We start from the raw sequence: 22,829 nt of genomic DNA on the forward strand, positions 1-22,829 counted from the left end.
GGACATGAGTCCACATTTGTCAGAGCAGTCTGTTTTGCTGCCATTGGGAATACATTTGGAACGAAGACGGACTTTGGAGACTTCTTTGACTCTGAGCCAGCATTCTCAGTGTGATGTGTTTAGCACTGGAGAGAGAAAAAACAGATGCATGCTTGTTTTCGTATTACTTGCGAGGAGGATCCTTTGTATGGTTTCCAAGGTCTTGAGGTTCCTGAATATTGTGCTGCCTTTTAACTCCATCACCGTAATGCACTTGCATGAGAGGTCCCATTTCCACAAGCAATTGGAAATGCGCATGTGCTGTTTTTTAAGGCGCTCTGACCTCCTCGATGCTATGTGTCAGAGCGCCAGAGCAAAGTGCACCATGTTCTCAAGGCTTTTCTTGGTGGGAATATGTAAAAGCTGTTAATTACTCGTCTGTTGCAGGCTGGGTGTTTTACAACCAGATGGGGTCCGTGGGTACACATCTTCACGTATATTGTAGTGTTCACAGTTGTTGCATGACAGAGCTGAATCCTGAGAGAGTTGTAGGATAAAAAAGCAAAACCAGTTGAATTTTACTGAATTATTTGACAATACGTTAGTTTTATTTTCTTTGCTAAATTGCAGTCAGTCATTAAAAAAAAGAAGTTGGTTATGTTTGGTAGAAAATAAAGGCTGTAAATTTTAAATTTAAAGTAATTACCCTTTTGTGATTGCTGCTACTAAGGCACTGCTCAGAGTATGAAGATGTACATCGAATGAAATTTCAGAGTTGTAGATACTAGATTTCATCCTGAAAGATCAGGTTGAAATTTTGGGAGTTAATGCAGAAATTACTTTGTGAAGTTGTGTTCTCTCTACTTGAAAACTAGAACAGTCTAACACAGATTATCAGAAGTGTCTAAAATATAAAAGGTTTGTGTTTTTACCTTAGGACTCTACCAAAGTTATTGGCAAGTGGCTGTCATTACCCACAGGGCTCAATACCTGTGGTTTTGGTACTCTCTGGGCATCAGGCACCAGTGCCTGGCTGAAATAATGCAGTAGCAGGTTGGCTCCTGTGCTGTGCACTAGCCACAAATCCTGAGCCTTTTGGAGCGGTGATATTATCACTATTAACAACTACTGCCCAGCATAATGGTTACACCAGTGTCTTGATATTAAACCTCTGGGTGGAGAGGCAGTGGGATGTGGGAAGAGGACGGGAGATTTTCTTGCCCCTCATTATGTGCCCACTGTCTGGCTGGGTACCAAGTGGTGTTTGTCTCGCAGCAAACTACACCACAAGGTTGCACTGAGTGCTGTTTTTTCCCATTTTCATTCCCTCTGGGCTCATCAGACCCTTGTCTCAGCACAGCTCTCTCTGGAGAGGATGCTTCAAGCCCAGTGGATGCAGCAGCAGCCCAGTACTGCTTTTTAGTGGGGAGCCAGAGCCTGAGGGGCCATGCATCTAAGAAGAAGGAGGTGGCAGCAAAGTAGTGACTAAGTGGGGAAATGAGTAGTGTAAGACTATTTTGCAGTATTATTGCCCTGCAGTTAGAGAATTGTGCAGTATCCCATGTGCTTACAGCAACATCATAGCATTGGTGTGTTGCCCATCTGTTGCTTAAAAGGAGGTCAACATAGACACTAACTAGAGACATCTTGCCTGACAATGGCAGTGGTCAGATTGCACCGATCAGGCTAAAAAAAATATTTCAGAGCAACGGGAGAGCTGTAAGGACAGCAGCCAGGCAAGATTTACCCGCCTCAGGACTTGGAGCTGGCCCTCAGTGGAAGGCAGCATCCATCTCCAGCCACCCGTATGTGGTCTCATCTGTGGGGAAGCTTCCTCCCTGGGCACGTGGGTGGTGGTGGAGGAGCAATTTCAGGACAGATCTTTAGATGTTGGAAGACTGATCACCTCCAGCTTCTACTGCAGCAAGAGAAAGAGGTTTCACCAGGGGACAGTCAAGGAATATAATTTAGCTGCTTTGAATCACGCTCCGGAGCAGCAGATGGAGAGGGAATGACGGGTTTCCTAATTTTGGAGCTCAGGGTGAAGGAGTAGCTCATGTTCCCCACCCCAAGCTCTCTTACCTCTGTGGTTTCCCCTGTTGCTTGCAGCTTTCCCTTGTGGCAGAGGGCAAGGCAGCAGGTGAAGCAGCAGTAATTTTTTCAACCCTCCAGCATTTCTGACTTGCACAGTGAGCCGGGCCTGCGGTCTCTGCTCAAGTTTTTGTACGTGTTCAGAGACTTCAGATGCCTGGCCTTGATCTGTGTCATTGTGGGGCAGAAGCCGTGGCTGGCAGTGTGCACCTTGGGTACCACAGGACTTTCTGCTGCTTCAGCAAAGGACACTGGTGCAGCCACCCAGACCTTTCTTTGTGAGTGGTTGCATCCCTAGGAGAGCTGCTTCGTATGCCCCCTCTCTGCTTCAGTGCCTAGGGCACTCATCTTCAGCCTGCCAGCTCTTACTGAAGCTCAGAGCAGCATGTTGATTAATGCAAAACCCCACCAAAAACAGGACACTGCCATCCACGGTTGCCTGGCTGGGGAGAGAGCGGCTGGGCAGCCAGCGAGTCACATACGATTCTGGTGAGACATCTTGTCTAACATGGTGCCGGAAACTGCTCAGATGCGATGCTGAACCTGTCTGGGCTAGACTTGGGTAGGAGGGGAAATATGGGGTGTAATTGCCAGAGAGGTGGTAACAAGAGGAAAAAACTTACTAAAGATTGTGGAGGGGGAAAAAAAAAAGCCTCTAAAAAAAGTGCAAAGTAAACAAAGATACTGGTAGGAAGGGAGGTAGGGCTTCTTTCTAGTGATAGACAACACTGATAAGGGACAACAGCAGATTGCAATCTAATGATGAAAGGAAAGGTACACAATAGCAAAGGGGAAGTGAAATGAAAGGAGGGAGTGACTGATTCATAACTTCTTGAAACTTGTATAACCACCACCTCTGCTGATGTAAAATGGTCTTAAGAGTCTGGGTAAAACAGAATCAAGTCTCCCCACTCCAGCTGGCAGAAGCCTGCAACTGTCCTGCCACACACTCATTTAATGTCAGCTATTACACAGGGTACAAAGCTGTCAGCAAGCCAGACCTCACTAGTGATGTTGAAGGTCACCACTTACAGTTTGCCCATATTAATTTTTTTTGTTATGCTGAATTACGTTGTCCTGTTGACTGAAGTTGCAGGTTGGCATTTTAAAATTAAGGTCTCCACAGCAAATACGTAAATAAGCATATAAACAGTAGAGACCCAAACACAGAGATTGTGTATATGCTAACCATATGTAAGCATAAATTGTGTAATTACTGTTTTTTAAATCAAGACTGGAACAACGTGGAGCACAGCACTGCCCTCAGGAAGTCAGCAGCCATGTAATATTGTAGAATAAAGTTTTGTAGTTCCTTATCGTTTTATGAATTTGATGTTCCTGCTTAGTTTTTGTGTCTGCCCGCTAGTGCTGTGTGTGCCATGTGCATCACTGGTTTGTGTCTAAATCTGGATTGCTGGCAACTGGAGGAGGGTAGGGAGTTGAAGGGCCTGTACTTGACCGACTCCTTGACCCGTGCTTTACACGCTTTGTTGCTATTAACTGCCTTTCTCAATAGCTATTGTCTGATTTCTGTCTTGGCGTGTTGTGTTCTGTCTTTTATTCGAGGCCTTTTCCACAAGCCTGCTGCCTACAACCCAGGAGGTGTCTGATGCCTGCTTAGGTATTTCTATGGCCTGTTCCTGACCCAGTTTCTGCAGCGTTTAAACTGGCCTTTTAAAAAGGGGGCATTTCTGGCCTTTGTTAGTGTTCCCACTGTTGCTGGGATAACGTGGTTTATCCCGCAGATGTGAGTAGTCACTTTAAAACAAACACACACCCCTGCCCCAGTCCCCACGCTTTTAGTCTTGCTTGGAATTTTTTTTCTCCTTGTAAATAAATACAATTGTTAATGCTTTTTAGGCACTGAAGTGGTGGGCTGCATTTTTGTGGATGGTTTGTTCTTGGAATAATTACTGAAATGTTTGCTGTGCAGGGAGGGGAGGGCAGTGCACAGCCATAAAGAGCATTCAATTCTGGATTATAAGATTAAGACCTTTGCTTCTGTTCCCAAACTGAAGAAGCTCGTTTGGGATTTGGAGAACTGCAAGCTCCCTCATGTCGTGTCATAGCTTTGTTGTGAGGTCTGGCTTGGAAGTGGTTAGGTCCTGCTGGGGTGCACTGCACTTGGGACAATGGCTCTTGGTTTGAAGATATGCACCTCTGGTTATTTTTCCTGTCTGCTGAAATTTTACAGGCTGTGGAAGGGTAAGATGAGGTAACAAAATGTGATCTTGTGGTAGCTGGAAATCCATGTGTTACCTACTGCTCACCTTGGTTTGGGACAGCACCCCTCGCTTCCTTATTACCTCTAATTTTTTTGCCATACTGCTAAAAGCCACGTCTTGTTGCTGCTTTTTGTAGTGTAAAGGACTGCTGTTGAGTGACACGACAAAGTCTGTTCAGAGGTTGAATGCACTTAGATGCCACATGTCCATACTTTTGAATGCACCTGTAAGAAGGGGCAAAGTGCTCCACACCTGTCCTGCAGGACCTGTTTATTTGGTTGCTATCTTGCAGAGGAGGGAGCGGCAAGAGACATATGTATGGCCGAGCTTGGTTAAACATGTCTTTGTGCTGCAGAGACGTCTTTGGCCCATAGAAGGATCTTCTCCTATCATGGGCAGCTGGAGAAACATAGTGTCAAATAGATTAATGAATGGAGCATGCAGAAGCAGAGCACTTATTTTCTTGCAGTGGAAGCATGTCTCTGCTTTGAGGCTTGTTAAAAAAACAAAGAGAGTTACTGATTCCTTGCCTTTAGTTTCACAGGTGAAAATTTCAACTCAGTCAACTCCACTTAACATCATAGCTTTGAAATAAAGGAGGAAATGCAAGAATCTAGAGGAGGTGGAGTCTTAATATAGTGCTTGATTGCAAGTACTTTTTTTAAGCCATACAAAACAAACAAAAGATGACTTCTGTTATTTTCAGCTCATTTTTCTCCTCTTCCTCCTTCTACCAGCTATCCTCCTGAAGGAAAAGAATGTGAACTTGTTGGCTCAAGATGCCCCTTGCTGGAAATCAGAGCTCCAGAGGTTAATGTGCCAACCGTAACATACCTGAGGTTTTTTTGGTGGTACACATTTTGTTAATAAACCTGTGAAACATGGTGTGTTTCATATGGTTCTGCTTTGTTTAATAGCAGGTTGCAGCATTTTGTACGTCAGAAGAATTGGCTCAGAGCATGTGCTGTGCATTGGCTTCAACAGATCCCAGATGTTTTGTAAGGACCTGGTAATTTCTGCAATAAGCATTGTAACTACTAATCCTGTTAATGCCAGAATGTTTGAATTTTTGCCAGTGATTTTTTTTTTGGTATAAATTTTTTCATATCTATGCTTTCTTTAACGAGATAATCTAAGAAAGTATAAATACATGGTAGTACTAAGTAGTAGGTCACAAATACACTGGGATAGTGCTTCCTTTTATTAATAGCACTAAATCATGGGGCTGTCTTTTCCTTTTGCATACCACAACTTGGAGTGCCAAGTGACACAAGACAGGCGAGTGCAGCAAGCTGCTATTTTCAAAAGGAGCAGCCAGGGGAATTCAGCAGGCTGTCTGCATGTTGCCCTGCCATCTAAAGGGTTTACTGGCTTTAGATGAGAAAGTGGGAGTGCTCTGTTGCTGTGGATGATTCCCCTGATCTTATTTTGCTTGCGGGAGGGCTTGTACTTGAAAGTATAACTGGAATTTTGTATGGGGAGTTGGAGAAGAAAAACTTGACTTTCAGAGTAGGTATATATGATTGGACTGTTGAAGTGTATAGATGAAGATAAAAATGCACCCTGTGGCACCATGCTCGAAGTACCTTTAAGAAAAGTGTAGCCCTGATCCTTGTCTTTATATTTCTCTTTGCATCGTATTTTCTCAGTCATATAAATACGGCTTGTGAAAATGCTATTCAATAACAGGAAAAATTAGGTATTCTTAGAAAGCTAGCATCTGTAGTTTAAATTCTGCATTGCTTGCACATGTTTCAGAAATCTTGTATGAAGTTTCATCTGTTACAGAAGAGAATTAAGTTTTTAATAAGGTTGGCAATCAATAGCAGCAATAGTTCGTCTCCGTATAAAACTGAAACATAGCACTGAGAAAGCTGGTCTTGATATGTTACTCAAGCAAATGTTTGATAAAAGGATTTTGAAAAAAAGTGCATGTATCTAAGTTTTTGAGAGGAATTTAACAGAGTGGTCAGGGTTGGATGAGACCTCTGAAGATCATCTAGTCTAACCCCCCTGCCAGAGCAGGGACATGTCCAGATGGGTATTGAAAGTCTCCAGAGAACGGGACTCCACAACCTCTCTGGGCAGCCTGTTCCAGTGCTCTGTTACTTCCCTGATGTCTTGCCAGTTTGTAAACTAATTTACTGCCTAATGCTTCTAAATACTGTATGTAGTGTTTGGTTTTCTACAGTAGTAGCATTTGAAGCTATTTGATAAAATACTGTGTAGGTAACTTGTATGATTTTCCATGTTGAACCCATTTTGGTTGTCTGTCTTCATATGTTGGTTTAAACAAGGCATAGTATTGGATGATAGCAGGAAAATGCTGTGCTTAAAGGTTGATGCTCAAAGATTATAGTTTGTTTGTAATGGTTTGGGCTGAAATTCACAAAACAGAAGTGCAAAGTTCAGGCTGATGTTTTCCACTGTTGTCAAACTTGGATTTTACAGCTTCAGAAGATGTGAATTTGTTGACTTTTTAATTTTTTTTTCAGAGCAGGTGGTACCTTTTAAGGTCCTATGTCTGAGTTTTCTTGTATTTGCTTAGGTTTTTTTTAAGTTATTATTTTTTTCAGGGGATAAAGAGGAGGGAATGTTTAGTACGTAACAACTTCAGTGTAAAGGTTTCCTGTAGGTCCAAGATCAGACAAATGTGTCCCTTAGCTGTCCTACAACAAGCCTGTACTCTTTCATTATAAAAAGAAGCTAAAAGGCTTGGATTAATGCAGAAGCAGCAAAAGACAGCTTCTGTAGGAAGATTATCACACTTAATTGCTGTAGGAAGATTATCACTCTTAATTATTAAACAGGTCAAGTTTATCAGCAACTATAGAGCTCTCTCATGCATTTTGCTGAACTGTTCTGACTTGAAATGGTTTCTGTCAAGACGGAAATTTTTGGCTGCGGCTGTAAATAAAAAAAGGAAATGGTTGGGTGCAATGATACTTGACAAGAATGTAACTTCCTATTGCCGTGAGCTTTGCAGCCATACTGTGCTTCCTGTCCGTGGGCCCCCTGCTCTCAGGGCAGGAGCCATATCCCCCCAGCTAGAGAACTAATAAAATACATTTCCCTGGCATGTGAAAGTGAAACACTTGAAGGAGAGTTGCTGCTGAATAGACAGAAATATACCCTTTGCGCTTCAGCTTGTGGAGATTGTTTGAGTAAAACTGTGTGCTTGATGAAATGATTTATTTTAAGCAGTAAATACAGAATTGTAATTGATACATTAAAAAGGTGAGCGAAGTCTGTGTTCACTGGGATCTCTTCCTTCTCTGTTGCTCATTTTCCCATAGACACAGTGCAGTAACAGAAAACAAGTTAATTGTTATTTTCAAGGGAATTAATTTGGTTAAGGCAGGTGTGATATAATAGGTATTTGTTTCTTCTGGAATACCTGTCTCTTCCTTTGTTAGATTCCTAGTTCTGATAGTACAGGTCTATGCTTAAAAATAGTTCTTGCCACTAAAATCTTCTGACATGGTTTTGCTATTGCAAGGACAGAATAATACCTAGTAAGTAAAAAATGTGTGTTTTCCTTAGATAAAAGGCAGGTGGATTTGTGGTCTGTCTTCTGCCTTTCTTAACATTGTTTTATCCTACCTCTTTCACAGGGCCATGCTGTGAAATGTGACTGCTTTCAGTAAAATGCTTTGAAAACTATGGGTAGGGAACAGTCATTTAAATTTCATGGTGTTTCAGCATAAAGGCTTTCACTGCGTGCTTTGCTTTTAGCTGGGGAATGCAGCATGCTGACACCGTGGAAGCTGTTCCTCTAGGTACTTCTCCATGCAATCTTTCTTTAGGGTTCATGTTTTCAAAGTGTGTGAGTAAGGCTATGAGCAGTACATCTCCGCTTGAAAATGTTTCATTTTCAGTTTAGAGACTCAGGGCAGGAGCTTGGAGAAACAGAGTGATTTTTCAGAGGTGGGGAGTTTAATCGCTCTTCTTAAAGTGATTTTGAATTGTGAGAGTTTAGCAGCATTCTTCAAAAAATCAGCCACGTATAATAAATGGAAGCCACAGTGCTTTCAGATTTGACTGCCTTTCATAATACTTTTTGTTTAAGATAGGCAAAAGTTCACATCTCAGAAATTATTTGTGATCTTAGCATCAGTTTTTGAAGACCAGGCCTGGGTTATTCAGGCAGTTTAAATAAAGGTGATTGGTGTTTTGGTTTGTTTTGGGTTTTTTTGTTGCTGTTTGTTTTTAGTAGGATCTGGCAACTACAGGGTAAGCAAATTACTCAAAAAAAAAAAGTGAATTTGGCTAAAAAGTTAAGATTTAAAAAGGAAAATGAGCTGCTTTGTCTGCCTTTGGGATTTGTGTTTTTATTTCACATACTCGTGGGCTAGAAGAATTCTTTAAAAAGACATGAAATGCAGTATTTTCTCATAACCCCAGAAGCCCAGGACCCTGGTTATTTAAGATGAAACAGCAAGCATGCCAAGACTCCTGGTGGAGCCCAAAGTGTGTGTTTGTATTAGGCAAGTTTATTTTGGGAAGAACTAAAAAAAAGACTAAACTTTATAGTTTCTGTAATTTTAACAGTTTAACAGAAGATTGTTGACTTCTTTAAAAATGTTAAATTGCAAAGAAGCTTAAGAAAAAGGCAAACTAAAGGTTTTATTTCAGAATAGTTATTAAGGTTTTAGAGATCATCTTTTGAAATATTGCAGTTGTTAAATTATACAATGCAATAAGGAAAATGAAGGTGGATATTCTGCTTGCCAGGGTATTTGGGATTTGCTGGCAGTGGTAGAGATGCTTCAGAGGAAAATATTTTATGTGCATTTTGAACTAACAGGCCTCATACACTCATCTAAAACAACTTGGATATTTCTCAGCCTAGCTGAAACAAGACTCTCTTTTTGTGTTTGCAAGTGTCAGCGTAGGCACATTGGTGCCTGATTTGCACACCCAATTCACTGATAACCCATTTATTTTTCTGCCAGGTCTGTGCTTGGAGTTTTCTAGGGGTTTCTATACCATTTGGTATTTAAAATTTCTGCTTCCCTCCACCCCCGCTCAAGCAGACTGTCCCAAGATGCCTAAAAAAATACAGGGTCCCTCTGGACCATCTCTAGAGAGCGCTGGTTGTTGCTTGAAATCTCGGTGGCTATAGGATTTCAAAAGAAGAGGTTTCAGGAAACAATTTCAAATTAACTCAAGTCATTCTGAATTAATTTCTTAATTTAGTGCAGACTTCAGTTATTTCAGAAGTTGAGGACTGATTTATGGGAGGGAATAGTTCTGTCCTGTTGTTAAACACACTTTATTGTGCTGCTGCTGCTAGAATACAAACCACAGGCACATCTAGAGAAGAAAGCCTTGTCTTTTCACCAGGCTGCTCTTTGTAGTGCTTCGTGCCTTACTGCTTATCTTCTCTGCTGTATTTCTTCTTGAGTCTTATTCTTCTTCATGAGACTTATTCTAAATTTTATCGTGGTCTGCATTTAACTTCTTTGGACATTTTTCAAGGAGACTGTTTGGGTGTGAGGGTAGGGAGAAAAGCCATGTTTTTTATCTGTGTCCTTCCAGTTACATCCCGTTGAGAAATGCAACTTTTAAAGTGTTACAACTGTGAGATACTGTGAGTTTGATCATTGCGATTTTGTTGTAGTTTTGTAATAAATGGAACTGAAGCACTGTTGGCTTAGGTGACTATTATTTGAAAGGTTGGTATAAACATTATTGCGGATTTTTCCATTTCACTGGTTTATTTTGGTTTAGCTCCCCTCTCCTATTTTCTTGTAGCCAAAGCATGCAAAATAACAGGCAAGCACACACATGTCATTTGGTGGGTGACACAGTTTTGGCCCTTCCTGATTTCCCCAGTCTGGGATTTGGTCCCTGATGTACACAGTTCAGAGGATAAAAAGCTGACCACCATTCTTCCAGAAGCAGCATAGCTCCCTGCTAAAGCATGTAAGTGAATTCTTAGCAATGGGTTGCCAATCCTAAGCATTCAGGAGCAGTGAGTCAGACCTCCTCCTCTTCCCTGAACAATGCAGTGCTAAAAATACTGGAGTTTTTTGCCTTCTAGATTTCCAGTGTTTAAAATTAATGTTTTTGTTCTTTTACTTACTAGACATTTTCTTCTTTAAAAAAATAAAATAAAATCTATAGCCTGAGTGGTTCGTGTGTTTATGACCTGAGCCTTAGGTTGGTATTGGGCTTCAGGAGAAGTTCTGAAAGTCTCCAGAGCTGAGGTGGCAAGAGTGGCAGGGCTGAGTCCACAGGGAGCTGCTGCGCAGGAGCCGTGCCTGTCAGGATGCCACAGTCCTACACAGCATGTATTGCTTGCCTGTGAGCTGTGTAAGGTTGTTGCATGGTGAACTTCCTGATTTCTGAGGACTCTTGCTGCCACTAGGAAAGAAGTTAAATTTGGTTACAAAAAAACCCCCAAAAACCTTAAAAATACTCCTGTTTTAGTTTTGTATTTCCAAACAATTTTATCATCTCTCTCAAAGCTGCTGTGTGTCTCTCAGGAGCTGTAGTCCAACCTTTCTATCTCTACAGCTTGGTGCTTTTGCTGCCTTTGGTAAATGGGAGGTTAAGAGAAGAGAGAAACTAGGGGAGGTGACAAAACAGAGGTTTCTATCAGCTCTGTGGAAGACTTTGTTTCAGCTGCTGTTTCTATGTCAATTTCCTCTTAATTAACTGTTTTCGTTTGTCAAAATAATTTATTTGCATCAGCTGTAATCGGAGCTATTAAAAGTATTTGTGTTTGGTTGTTTCCACAAGTATGAATCTCATCCTCTTAGTCTACTTCTTGTTTATGAAGTGTAGTCTAGAGTAATTAATCTAAAATTAGTCAGTAAATGAGAGTTTTAGAGTTTCATTTCTCTCTTTCAGTTTACATATAAATTATGCTTTCCTATACAATAAATACATGCTTTTGTATCTCTAAACCTCATCCTGTGGTTTAATTTATATTCCTGCACTGAACATATGAAGTGCCAAAGTGCCAGACTTAAGTAAAATCTTACTTTTATCAATATACTGAAAAATAAAACAGTACTGCCTAAGCAGATCCACTGGAAAAGGGCCTCTTGCATGTTAAGAATCCATTCCTTTTTGCCTGCTGCTTCCAAGAAAACCCGGCAACCATAAAGAAAAAGACCCAACAATAAAATACCTTCCCCTGACTTGCTTTTTCTTCATCTGCTGTGAACAAAGGGCACAAAAAGGATGAAGGGCATGAAGTAACAATTACATTTATTCTCAACTACAAACATTACTGTCTGAATCATCAGATAACGTGCATCCTAAGATAGAGTAATCAATTAGAGAAATGTGGATACAAGGAAGACTTGGAGGAGCTAACAGAAGAAAAAGGGACACTAGGGTGAACTTCCTCGCAGGAAATTTCACTTCTGCTTAGATACAGTTTATTCTGCAGATTGCTGAGTGTTTTATATATAAAATTAGATTAATTAACTCAGTTTTTAAGTTTTATCTTAAAAAAAAAGGACAACAAAACCAAAAACCACCAACACAATGTATTCGGAGTAGATTTATTTAGCCTTCTGATTGGATTTTTAGGAGAAATAGCTTTCATGTGATTTTGGCTTATGAAGTATGAATAATACTGTTACGAAGAAAGATTCCATTCTGTTGCACTTTGGGGGAGACTTTTTGGGAGTCTTTGCTTATTTGGAACAAATATTTGTGTATAATGAATGCTGTATATAAATACTTGGCTTTGGGGCTGTAAATAAATACATAAAAATCATACTGATCTGGTTGTTTACTTGTTGTTACTAATTACATCAAAGTGTACCAGAACTGAAAAAGGGCAAAACAATTTCAGCTGTGTATTTAATAGCGCACTCGGCATGTGTTTAGTGAGCATCCCTGTATTAGCGTCTCACTTTGTTAGTCCCCCATCAGCAAGACACCAAAATATTCTTTTCTGCAGCCGGAAATATTGTAAAAGGCTGGAACATCTCAATGTTCCTGTGATGCCCTTTTCCCTACAGATAAGCACCTCCGTGGCTTTTCAGTGGAGGGCATATGGTGGCTTAAGATCATACAGATCTTGCTCCTTTTAAAACAACAAAAAAAACCCAAACCCTACTACTGTCTTAGAGTGACACATTTCTCTGCTTGCACAGGTGATTGGGGGTTCTTGCATTCCTCCATCCTGCTCCTCCCCATGGTGTCATGCTTCTTCCTCACTTTCTCCTCCAGCCCCTTTTTGTCTGCTCTCCATCCACCTTTCTCCTCAGCAGGCATCCCTAGTGTTGGGAATTGTGTGCACGCTCAGGCTTTGTCCCTCTCTGCTGGGTGTTTTCTGTGAATCAGGGTGATGAGCTGGAGCGTGCTGAGGCTGCGGGTCTCTTGGGCTCACCCTCTTCTTCCCCCCAGCTCCTGCCCCACATCTCCCCCCTCCTCTAGGTGACTGTGTGGAGCCTTCCCTACACCTCCAGAGTGTTTCAGCTGTTCTTACTTTTTCTTTCTGGTCATGGATGGTTCACAGGGTCAGCACTTTGAATATTTTGTGAGTATGAAGACGAAGAAGAGCATTGAATTGTTGGGCTGGCAAGTGATACTGGGGCTGCTTAAACTGTTATTTTGATACAAAGGCAATTACTACTAAGTGTTCAAAATATCTGCCAGGAATTCCCTACCCTTTTTCTATTTCTTTCTCCTGTTTCTCTCTGGTTCTGTTGGCTTGTACTTAAAAGCGTCCCCTGAAATGCTGTAACTGACCTGGTGAATTAAAATTTGTCATTCAGAAGTCAGAGTGTTTGGCTGGTCTGCCTGAAAAAATGGGGAGATGCCTTTGAGTGTGGAGTCCAGCTTTGTTAGGTAGCACACTTCATGTGATGTTAGCTGATTTTAAAAGCAATTAAAGAGTAGCTGAAAATTGGGCTTTTCCTGTTAAGAAAAGGGCTGTTTCTCCACGTTTGTTGTTTCAAGACTTCCATTCCTAGGCTGTTATTTGTGTGTCTTTCTCAGGCCTGTAACATGCTCATGAAATGACCTGTGTACTTTTTGAGCATGTCGTCTGCAGCCAAAAGATAGGTTTTTTTGCATAATTTGAGGTGAATCTATTAGTGAGCTGAGGTTCCTAAATAAATAAATGCAGAAAGTAAATGTTTTGTTCTAGTAAGTGACTTGAACTCTTAACTGTCTTAATAAATTGCCGTGTCAGATCCCCTGCAGAGATCTGAACGTGCTGAATTGTGTCTGGAGTGCAGGGATGCAGAAGGGTGTTCTGCCAACTTCCAGCTGGCCCTAAAAGACTCGTGGTAACACACTGGAGGAGTACACCTCTAATGTAGATGGGCCTGTCCCTCTTTCTCTATAGTGACAGGCTTTAAAATGCATCTTCAGGTGCAGTGGGCGGGCAGAATGATCCCCTGCCCATTCCTGGTATTTCAGCCTGTGGTCTTCTCCCTTGGGGGAAAAGAAACGCAAAACAGTGATGGATTTCTCTTTCCATTGGTCCTGCTGTTGAATAAAGTCAGCTCTCGAGTAATTTTTTGGCCCTGCTTTGGGGGCTGCTGATAAAGTGGTGCAGATGCCCTGGAGCTTGCTACCAAGCACAGTTATGAGTGCAACGCTGTAGGAATGTGGCTGTTCTGCTTTTGGGGCCAGGCTGGGGCTTGGAGCAATTCAGCAGCTTTTGTGGGGTGGAGAGCAGAAGCTGGATGTCTTGTTCTGGGACTGCTGAGGAGCAGTGTGCAGGGATGCTCTGAAGTCACTTGTGTGCTCAGGAGTCAGATCAGCCTGCAGGCTGAGCTTCAGCCATTGCAGGTCCAGGCTGCCTTCTCCAGAAGGAGTGGGATGGCAGCCCTGGGATCCCTGCTGCTGCTGCTGCTGTTCTAACGACAGAACAGTTTTCTGACTAGTAGGGGCTTGGCTGTGGTTGTTCTCTGAACAGTGATACAAAGCATTTTTAAGAACTGTTGCTTTAGCTTGGCCTTGTTCACCCAAACCAAATGAAATACAGTCTCCTACATCCACTCAGCGTCTTTGCACTTCTCAGCAAAAGTTTTTTCTAAGTGAGAAAAGATATTTCAGCAGTACCTGCAAAATGAGAGAAACCTAAGGCTTCAGGGTGATGCTATAGTGTGTAAGCTCCTGGCTTAACTTTTATTTTGCTCTGTGCGTGCATGTAAGAAAAAGGATCTGAGGACCCTTAAGAAGTGTACCTTTTCCCAAATGTCCGAGGCTTTTATTGTCGTAGTAATTTTAATTTGTGTGTATTTACAACGGCATTTTGTCTTTGAGGTTGGAAGGCAAAGAAAGTACTGGTTGCTGCAGTGGTTCTAGGAATGGAGTAAGAGTTAGCTGGGGCAGAGAGAGACAAGGTAGTTGGAAGGAGGCTGTCATTCACCCAGACTTTGTAGTTCTGCATCATCTGTTCTTTTGTTATTTTCTAGCAACTTCCCAGAAATGCAAGTGAATATATTGCAGTCCTCCTGCTGTAGCAGCAAGGGAGTTTGCTCCCTCGTGTGAGAAACGTTTTCATGAAAGTTGTGGATTTTCATAATGATAAACCTGATTTTACCTGACTGGTAATAAATTATGATGTCTCTATTGGTTTGGAATATAACAACATAATTATGTAGGTACTTTAATATATTAAAACTGTAATGTTACAGAGCTACATTTTTAAATTGGGGATCAATTAACTATACTACCACATATTATGCAAAGCAGCTGGATAACTTAATGAGATCACAGTCTGTCCCTCCCTTCTCGGACTCAACTTTGCTAGGATTCTTAATAGCATCATCCAGTAAAGATGAAACTGGTTCTGGCTATGAAAAATGCAGACTGCTTCTGGGGAAGGTTTAAACAGCATAGCTGGGTATGTAGATTTCATGAACAAGTGCTGGGCTTGTTCTTTACCACTGTGGTTGCTGGGACTTGTGGAAGGCAAGTTTTAAATGAGAAACTGATGAAGCTATCATGGGATTTCTGTCTGTGTTGTAGGGTATTGACTCATGTTGAAATAAGCTAAAAATGTACTAGAGCTGATGAGAACTTCGTTGTGAATTTTCCTAGGGCAAAGGAAACCTTTTTCATAATGTATTTCACATTATTTCTTACTCTTTTTTGCATATAAGAAAGGAGTTGGCTTTCTCAGTAAAGCCACAGCTAGGCAAGCACTTCTTTTGATATCAGCTTCTGCCCAAGCTGTTGTTTACTCCTCTGCATCTCTCAGGTGTGCTCGTACCAGTGCTTGTGTGAATGTTGAATCGATGAGACTGGGGATCTGCTCCTTGCTGACGTAGTTTTCATTCCCCAGGACTCTTTAAGTTGCTTTCCCTCTGTAGTTCGCTGCACAGCCCCGTAAGCAGGTGTACCAGCATGACTGTGGGGACATGTGCAAGGAGGAGAGGTTGTCGAAGCCAGAATTGCATCTAAAATAGGATACTTCTCAAACTGCACTGTTATTGGCATGAACTTGCCAGCATGTACTGTTATATGGAAACGTTTTTAAAAGGTCAGTCTTACAGCAGCAAGAATGTGTGAGGAGATTTGGAAATAGTGTGTGTTTAAAATAAAAGGAGTCAGAGCCTGGAACATACCTTCATTCCCTGCAGTGTGTCACATGATGCCCGCTAAATATTAATTGTGGCTTCTTTTCCCTTTTTTTCAGCTTCTCAGCAAAGATGCCTCCAAATGGGAAGGCCTTACATTTTCACCCATCAGTTCTGCATTTTGGAATGCAGTGAGTATTTTACATTATTGTTACTTTGATTGATAATGAACCTGGGAGGAACAACTCTTTTGGGCTACATTTGAGTAAAGAGCATTAGCTGAGATCATGCCATCCTCTGAAAAAAAAAGACATTAAGTTATTGCCACAGAGTTTAAATTGTTTCTTGCCTTGCAAAGCTTTGTAAATGAAAATCAATATAGTTCTGGGAAGTAGGAAAAGGGAACTGTAACACATTTGGGGTACATTTCAGTTGATTTAACATAGATGTCAAATAATTTCTTCTTAGTGGTTGTTAATTTCTTGAAAAATTGCCTTCCTAGTGGAGTGCGAGTCTGTTGCTTCCTTCAACTTCTGAAAATAAAACCCAGAAGGTCCTAGGCAAAAGGCAGTGGTAGAATACTGATCTTGGTGGTGGTAGTTGTTTTTTTGCATTTGTTTTATTATTTTTTTTTAAATATCTCATTCAAGAAAACTAAAAATTGTCCCTAAATTACAAGCAGCCTTTGGTCTATCAGTAGCTGAAAAGAAACATGGTCCTTGTGATTTAAAGGAGTGTTTCAGAGGATGCACAGAATGAATATGTAAAATGCTGGGGCATAGGATGTGTTAGCTAAAGCAAAAGCAAAAGCCTTAAAATAATTGTTGCTTTCTCTGACAAAATAAGGCTTTGGTTGTTTAAACTTTTTTATTAAAAATTTTGTGCCTGGTAAGGTTGTTTTTTTGTTTGTTTCTTTTCTTCCTGTGACTCAAATTAATTTTTCACCTCTCACATTGCAGTGTTACTTACTTGTCTTTGAATAATAAAAGGCAAAATTTGTTTGGCATGTTTCCAAAGAATAGTTACAATGGGGAAATTGTTGCATATCATTGTGTTTTAGAGTGATTTGTGTTTGTTGCTTTTTGTGCAGTGCCTGTGTTTATAAAGTGAATATTTTCTTTCTCTTTCCCCCCCCGCCTTTAGATTACTGGGGCTACCCAGAGCTAAAATGCTGCATGCCTACAACCCTAGTAGAGATAGAGAAGTTGTAGTGAATTCAGTGTTTACAGCTACTAGACAGTTTCATGCGTCTCCTGCTCATAGCCGGGTGAGTGTTGATGTACTTTTGGAAACTATGTAATGGCCAAGTGCCAAGCCTTCGTGCTGCCTTTGGCCTAAGCTTTTCATTCTGTTTTTTCTCTGTGCTTTTTTTTCGGACTGCTAACTTTTTTTCTGTTTTACTAGCTTTTTTTTTTTATGCTCACCTCTACTTAGATTGGTAAGGGAGAAGACAGAGACATCCAAATCTGCAGTAGGAAATGTGTTTTACAGTAACAGAGAAGAATTTTTCAGTGTTAAAGAGGCTGTTTAAATCTCATTCTACTCTGTGCAGCGTTATACAGTAATCCACAGGCATGTGGGTATTTTACAGCCTTGAATTTTCAGTCTTTTGAGTGGTCTTGCATATTCCTCTAAAAATCCCTTGCAGTTAAATGTTTTATGCATTTTGTACTGCAATTAAGAGCATAATTGCCTTATGATCTAAGACCGTTATTTTAAATCCAATTAAAAAAAAATTATGCATAACAATATAACGCATGTTAAGAATGAATTGCTGTGGTCTCATGTTTGATGAAGCCCAGATTTCATCCTCTGCTGATGTGCAAAGTGGTTATTTTATGCTTTCATCTGATCAGTGTTTTTATTATGGCTGAATGGGTACTACTGTGCAGACATAAATGTCGTTGTTCCTTCAGTTGGACCTATTTGGTTAGTAATTGTGTTGCACAAGTTCAGCTTTGGCTCACTTGACTATCTATCACAGTGGGCATTAATTTGCTTTGCAGTAGGGATCTATATGCAGGGAAGCATTTTTGTGCACGCAGAGGCTGCATGATTAACTTCTTGTGCAAAAAAGAGTCTTGCCTGATCAGGCCTGATCTAGCTGAGAAACTCCAGCCACCATATAGCAAGTTGCTGTGTGGTCTCGGTTCTTCTCTGTTGTAAGAGTCAAGAGATGTGGACAGATGAAACTTCTCAGGGCTGAGGTTCTGCTGAGTGGGATGTACAGATAGGGATGTGCATGTGCAAATGTCTCTTGGGCTGTGACTGAATGGTGGGTGTCATGATCACTGGCACAGAGCAAGCAAGCTTCTTTGTGGTGTCTGCAGGTGATTCCAGCGATGGGAAAAATTTCTTTCAGAGTACTCTTCCTGCCAACAGAAGAAGGCAGTATTGAAAGCTCATTATTTATAAATACCTCATCTCATGGAGTACTTTCATATCAGGTAAATATTCTTATTTTTAGCTTGCATTTACTTGTGTTTTAAAAAGTGAGTTTCATTCATTTTGAACTTGGACACTTTAAAAGCTCATTACATTCCTGATACAAATCAGTTGGAGAAATGTTTACAATTCACCCCTTTTACCAGATCTTGTGAGTCTCATGATCCCTCATACAGGTATATGGTTAAAATTACGACTGCATTTTTATGTGTGTACTTGGTCCTGTCACTCCTGGCCAGTTTCATATAATACTGCAGTCGAGACTGCACTGTGCTGGAACACATGTGTCACGAAAAACCAATATAGGAGATACTTTGGTGGTTTTCAGCTACTCTGCAGCATTTTATGTAAACACATTGGGGATGTAGTGCAGGGTGATAGTTTGAGGCCTGTAAAACATGGAAGTGAAGTAATGGTCATGCATCAATGCTGTCTGTTGTCTGATTAGCTAGCGAATTCAGACAAGTCTCAAGCCTTTTGTTTTTATAAGGGGCATTATACACTCCAAGTTAATGCCTTTTATTATTTTTTAAAAAATCTAACTCAGAATTTAGTGCTTTGAAAACAATGCCAGCTTTAATCAGCTATCCAACTGTCCATTCCCATACTTTGATACTATGCTGGAAAACAAAGCTCCTTAAATGGAAGAATAAGTAAGTTCAATTGAAATACATGGTTTTTAATACAAATGTTGCATTTATCTAATACTTACTAGAGATAATGCCACATTTGGCAGGAACATTTCATCAAGGATGAAGGAAGAGTCCATTGTAGGGTAGCTGACCTTTTCCTTCTGGCATCTCTCTTTGTGGGGTCACTTCTGAACCCTTGATTTATTGCTCAGCCAGGGCCCTTTATTAACAAGTTTCAGGGAAGCAGTTGTTAGTATCATAAAAAAATCAGTCAAGTATCCTGTTGGACTGCTGCTAAAATCAGTTACGGACTGGTTTTCATGGACAGTTTTGCCAGCCACCTGAGAAAGAGGGAGTAGTTGCCCATGATTTCAGCTTGCATTAAGTTTAAGAGTTTCAAAATTGGGCATAACTTGAGTGTTTGTTGCACAGCTATAGTGCTTTTGAGATCCCAAAAAGCCTTGACATATTTTTGATGTTTCTAATGCATTTATGCAAGAGTATGTGCAGAATATTCCACCGAAATGGAGGAGAGGTGCCATAATAGTGAAATGTATTTTGTAAATCACAGAATTTCTGTGGCTGGAAAGGATGTCTGTGATCACCAAGTCCAACCATCAGCACACAAAAAACCCAAACAAAAAAACTAACAAACAACCATACACACTCTACAAAAAGAACCCCACAAAGCCCCTAACCTTGGCCACTAGAGCATGCCCTGAAGTGCCACATCTACATGTTTTTTGAATACCTCCAAGGATGGTGACTCAGCCACCTCCCTGGGCAGGCTATTCCAGTGTCTGACCACTTAGTCCTTCAGTATAGAAATTCTTCCTAATATCTAATCTAAACCTCCCCTGCTGCAACTTCAGGCCATTTCCTCTGGTCCTCTCATTACTTACTTGGGAGAAGAGGCCAACAACCTTTCAGGTAGTTGTAGAGGGCAGTGAGGTCTCCCCTCAGCCTCCTCTGCTCCAAACTAAACATCCCCAGTTATCTCAGCTGCTCCTCATATGACTTGTTATCTAGACCCTTCACCAGTTTGGTAGCTCTCCTCTGGACATGCTCCAGCACCTCAATGTCCTTCTTACAGTGAGGAGCCCAGAACTGCACACAGTACTCGACGTGCAGCCTCACCAGTCCTGACTACAGGGGCATGATCACTTCCCTACTTCTGCTTGCCACGCTATTCCTGGTACAGGCCAGGATGCTGTTGTCCTTCTTGGCCACCTGGGCACACTGCTGGCTCATGTTCAAATGCCTCCATTTAAAAATAAAAAAGCATATTTGCTTTGAACTGATGTTTTCTAATGATAGTCAGAGATTTTCAGTGAACATAGAATGCATTGTTTTATCCTCTTTATTAAAAAAGAGGTTTTTTCTATAAAAAAACCCGAAGGCATTTTTCTTAACCTCTAATGATTTCCACCCACACCCCCACCCCCCCATTATCCTGCATCTCATTGTCATAAACTAATCTTGGTGGAACAGAGTATGAATGCAGTAAAACATTCAACTTGCAAATCATCTAGTGCTGTGAAAACTGCAGACTTTAAAAATGAAATGAACAAAAATTATTTTACTCAATTCTTAAGGCAAAGCCATTTAATTAAATATGCAATTGAGCTAGTAACAAAAGTTTTTCCAGAAATTTCTGCACTGCCAAATGGTGATATGTGTACTGTAATTGCCTGAAAAACAGTAAGAGAGTTTAGCTACTTTCTTACTGAGATAGCCTGATGCTTTGCTGATGAGTGCTTTGTGTTTTGTTTTTGTAATAGTGCCTGAATGAGCGAAGATGCTAAAGTGCTATTTATGTGTATAGTTACTCTCTACATTGGAACTTTATATCTGTATATTTTCTTTTAAAAATAAATTTAATTTGAAAAACCATTCTGTTTTTTGCGAAGATTGTTATTATTAGCAAAATAGGTTTTTTATGTTACTGTGACAACTGAAATATTACATGTTGATGTAATGACCTTTTTTTTTTTTTAACACCAGGTTTTTGGAACAGGAACTCTGACATCTTCTCCAGAAGAACCTAAAGTGCAGCTAGCAAATGCCTACTTACTGCTTCCACACATTCGAAACATCCAGGCATCACACACACTGGTACAGGATACATTTTAAATGGAGATGAAATATAAATCTTCTTACACATAAGAGGTTTTTGTTCCCAGGTTGTTGGGATGCAGGGAGCGTTAACAAAAAGTACCAGTGACTGCAGGAGAGAGGTTGCAAAATACAGGGCTACTGTGATGAGCTGGTGTTCTGGTTTTCTGACAGTCTTTGACATTTAAACTATTCCTGCTTGTTCTGGTTCATGGTCCTGTGGTGTGCTGTCTGCTCAGTTCTGCTAAGAAAACTTACTTGTGAGGCCTTGCTCTGAACTAAACTGGAGAATTGATCTGTCCTAAAAAATAGAAACTTTGTATTATAAAGTTGGGAGGAGGGCAGCTTTGGTTTGTTCTGCATTTTACTTCAGACTCCTTCCCCACAGCCAGGCTGCACCAGCTGTTTGCCAGAGTTAAAAGGCATGGTGTGCTGTGTGGGTGAGAATGAGAGCTTGGAGTCAGGTTGGAGTATCCCCTCCTGCCTACATCACTGCTGAACATACCAGCTTTGCTTAGCTCAGCTTGACTAAAGCAGGGAGTTACAGAGAATACAGCGAGGTGGATTTACAAGGCATAACAATTTCTGTTGAAAGAAGCTTTAACAATGTGTCGTTCGGTTGCAGTTGCAGATATTTTCATGGTCTTCAGGCCATGTAGAACCTTTCAAGTAAATAACTAATGGGAAACATTGATCTTTGAAATTTCCTCCTGTATTCTACAGAGATTTATTCAAAAACATATTAGTGTATCTTCACACATAACATAATTTAATCTTTTATGTAGATGTAGGCTGCATTAATTGCCTTTGTGATGTCTTCTGTTTGACCTGAGAAACATTCTCAAATCAGATAATATTTTTCACTGTGCTGCGTGCATGTTAGGTCAGTCCTACCTCTACCCAGAGATAATGCACAATTTCTTCTTTTCGTTTCATTTCTCTGAACCAGTCACTTTCCTGTAATCACACATGTATGCTTGCTTGTGGATGTACACAGACTCTTGTGAAGCAATCAAAAATCTTCAGGTTTTGTAATTTGGGTGCTTGGGGTAGAACTGAGAAGGGCTTTTTGGATGCTGTTCATGACATGTCTCTCTGCATCTTCACATCTAGCTAGTTGCTGTCAGGTACTGTCTGAAGCTTGGATGCACACTCTAGTGCTTGGCAGTTCTGTCTGAATTCCTGAGTAGAGAAGTTTTGGGGAGCATTTGAAATTTTCCTTACTGTAGAGTGAGGAACATTTTCCTGTGCTTCATTTCTCTAGAATACGATCTTGACGTCATATTTGGCAGTGCGGCATGGTGCCACCTGGCACAAGTCTTATTGCAGGACATGAGTTGTGAGAGAGTGTTGACTCAGTTCTCCTAGTATTGGGTGTCATTTTCCTGTGCCAGCCTATCATTGATTAATTGTTCTTCCGTTCACTGAATGTCACCAGTTTAGACAGAAATGCTGCAGCAGTGGAATGGGCTCCTCAGCTGTTAAAGGTGGAAGACAAGATCTAAATACTGAAGAGGAGCTTATGGCTTGAGTTTGGGTTCCTTTTAGAATAATATTGCTCTACCAATAGCTGTCTCCCCAAGTGCCTCCTTGAATTCACCTTACTAATACTCTGATCCAGATCCCATAAAAATTGGTATGATACTGTCTTGTCCAGTTTTGATTTTAGGCTTAGAAGCTGTGGAAGGAAGAGAGGTCTATAAGGTTTGATTGAGTGACTACACATGTGCAAATTTAAGTATGCATAACTATTAAACTTGCAATAGAGTTTTGTAGTGAAAAAAACATTTAAAACAAACCAGTAATACTGAATTGTGCACATTTACTTTCCTCAGTTT

At 40.8% G+C, this 22,829-nt stretch overlaps 1 protein-coding gene across 5 annotated transcripts in view; it reads left to right on the forward strand.

Annotated features, from left to right (window-relative positions):
• TMEM131L (transmembrane 131 like) overlaps positions 1 to 22,829 on the forward strand; it is an 82,348-nt gene that overhangs the window by 18,096 nt on the left and 41,423 nt on the right. For all 5 annotated transcript variants that reach the window (XR_007889543.1, XM_051620063.1, XM_051620065.1 and 2 more), the window contains exons 4-7: positions 15,919 to 15,990; positions 16,943 to 17,066; positions 18,130 to 18,246; positions 20,881 to 20,991. Coding sequence is in view for 4 of the 5 variants with exons in the window: in XM_051620063.1 (XP_051476023.1) it covers positions 15,919 to 15,990; positions 16,943 to 17,066; positions 18,130 to 18,246; positions 20,881 to 20,991 (424 nt within the window). In the remaining variant the exon portion in view is untranslated. The remainder of the gene's footprint in view (positions 1 to 15,918; positions 15,991 to 16,942; positions 17,067 to 18,129; positions 18,247 to 20,880; positions 20,992 to 22,829) is intronic.

The sequence above is a fragment of the Apus apus genome, chromosome 4 (genome assembly GCF_020740795.1).
Source record: "Apus apus isolate bApuApu2 chromosome 4, bApuApu2.pri.cur, whole genome shotgun sequence".
NCBI classification, from domain to species: Eukaryota; Metazoa; Chordata; class Aves; order Apodiformes; family Apodidae; genus Apus; species Apus apus.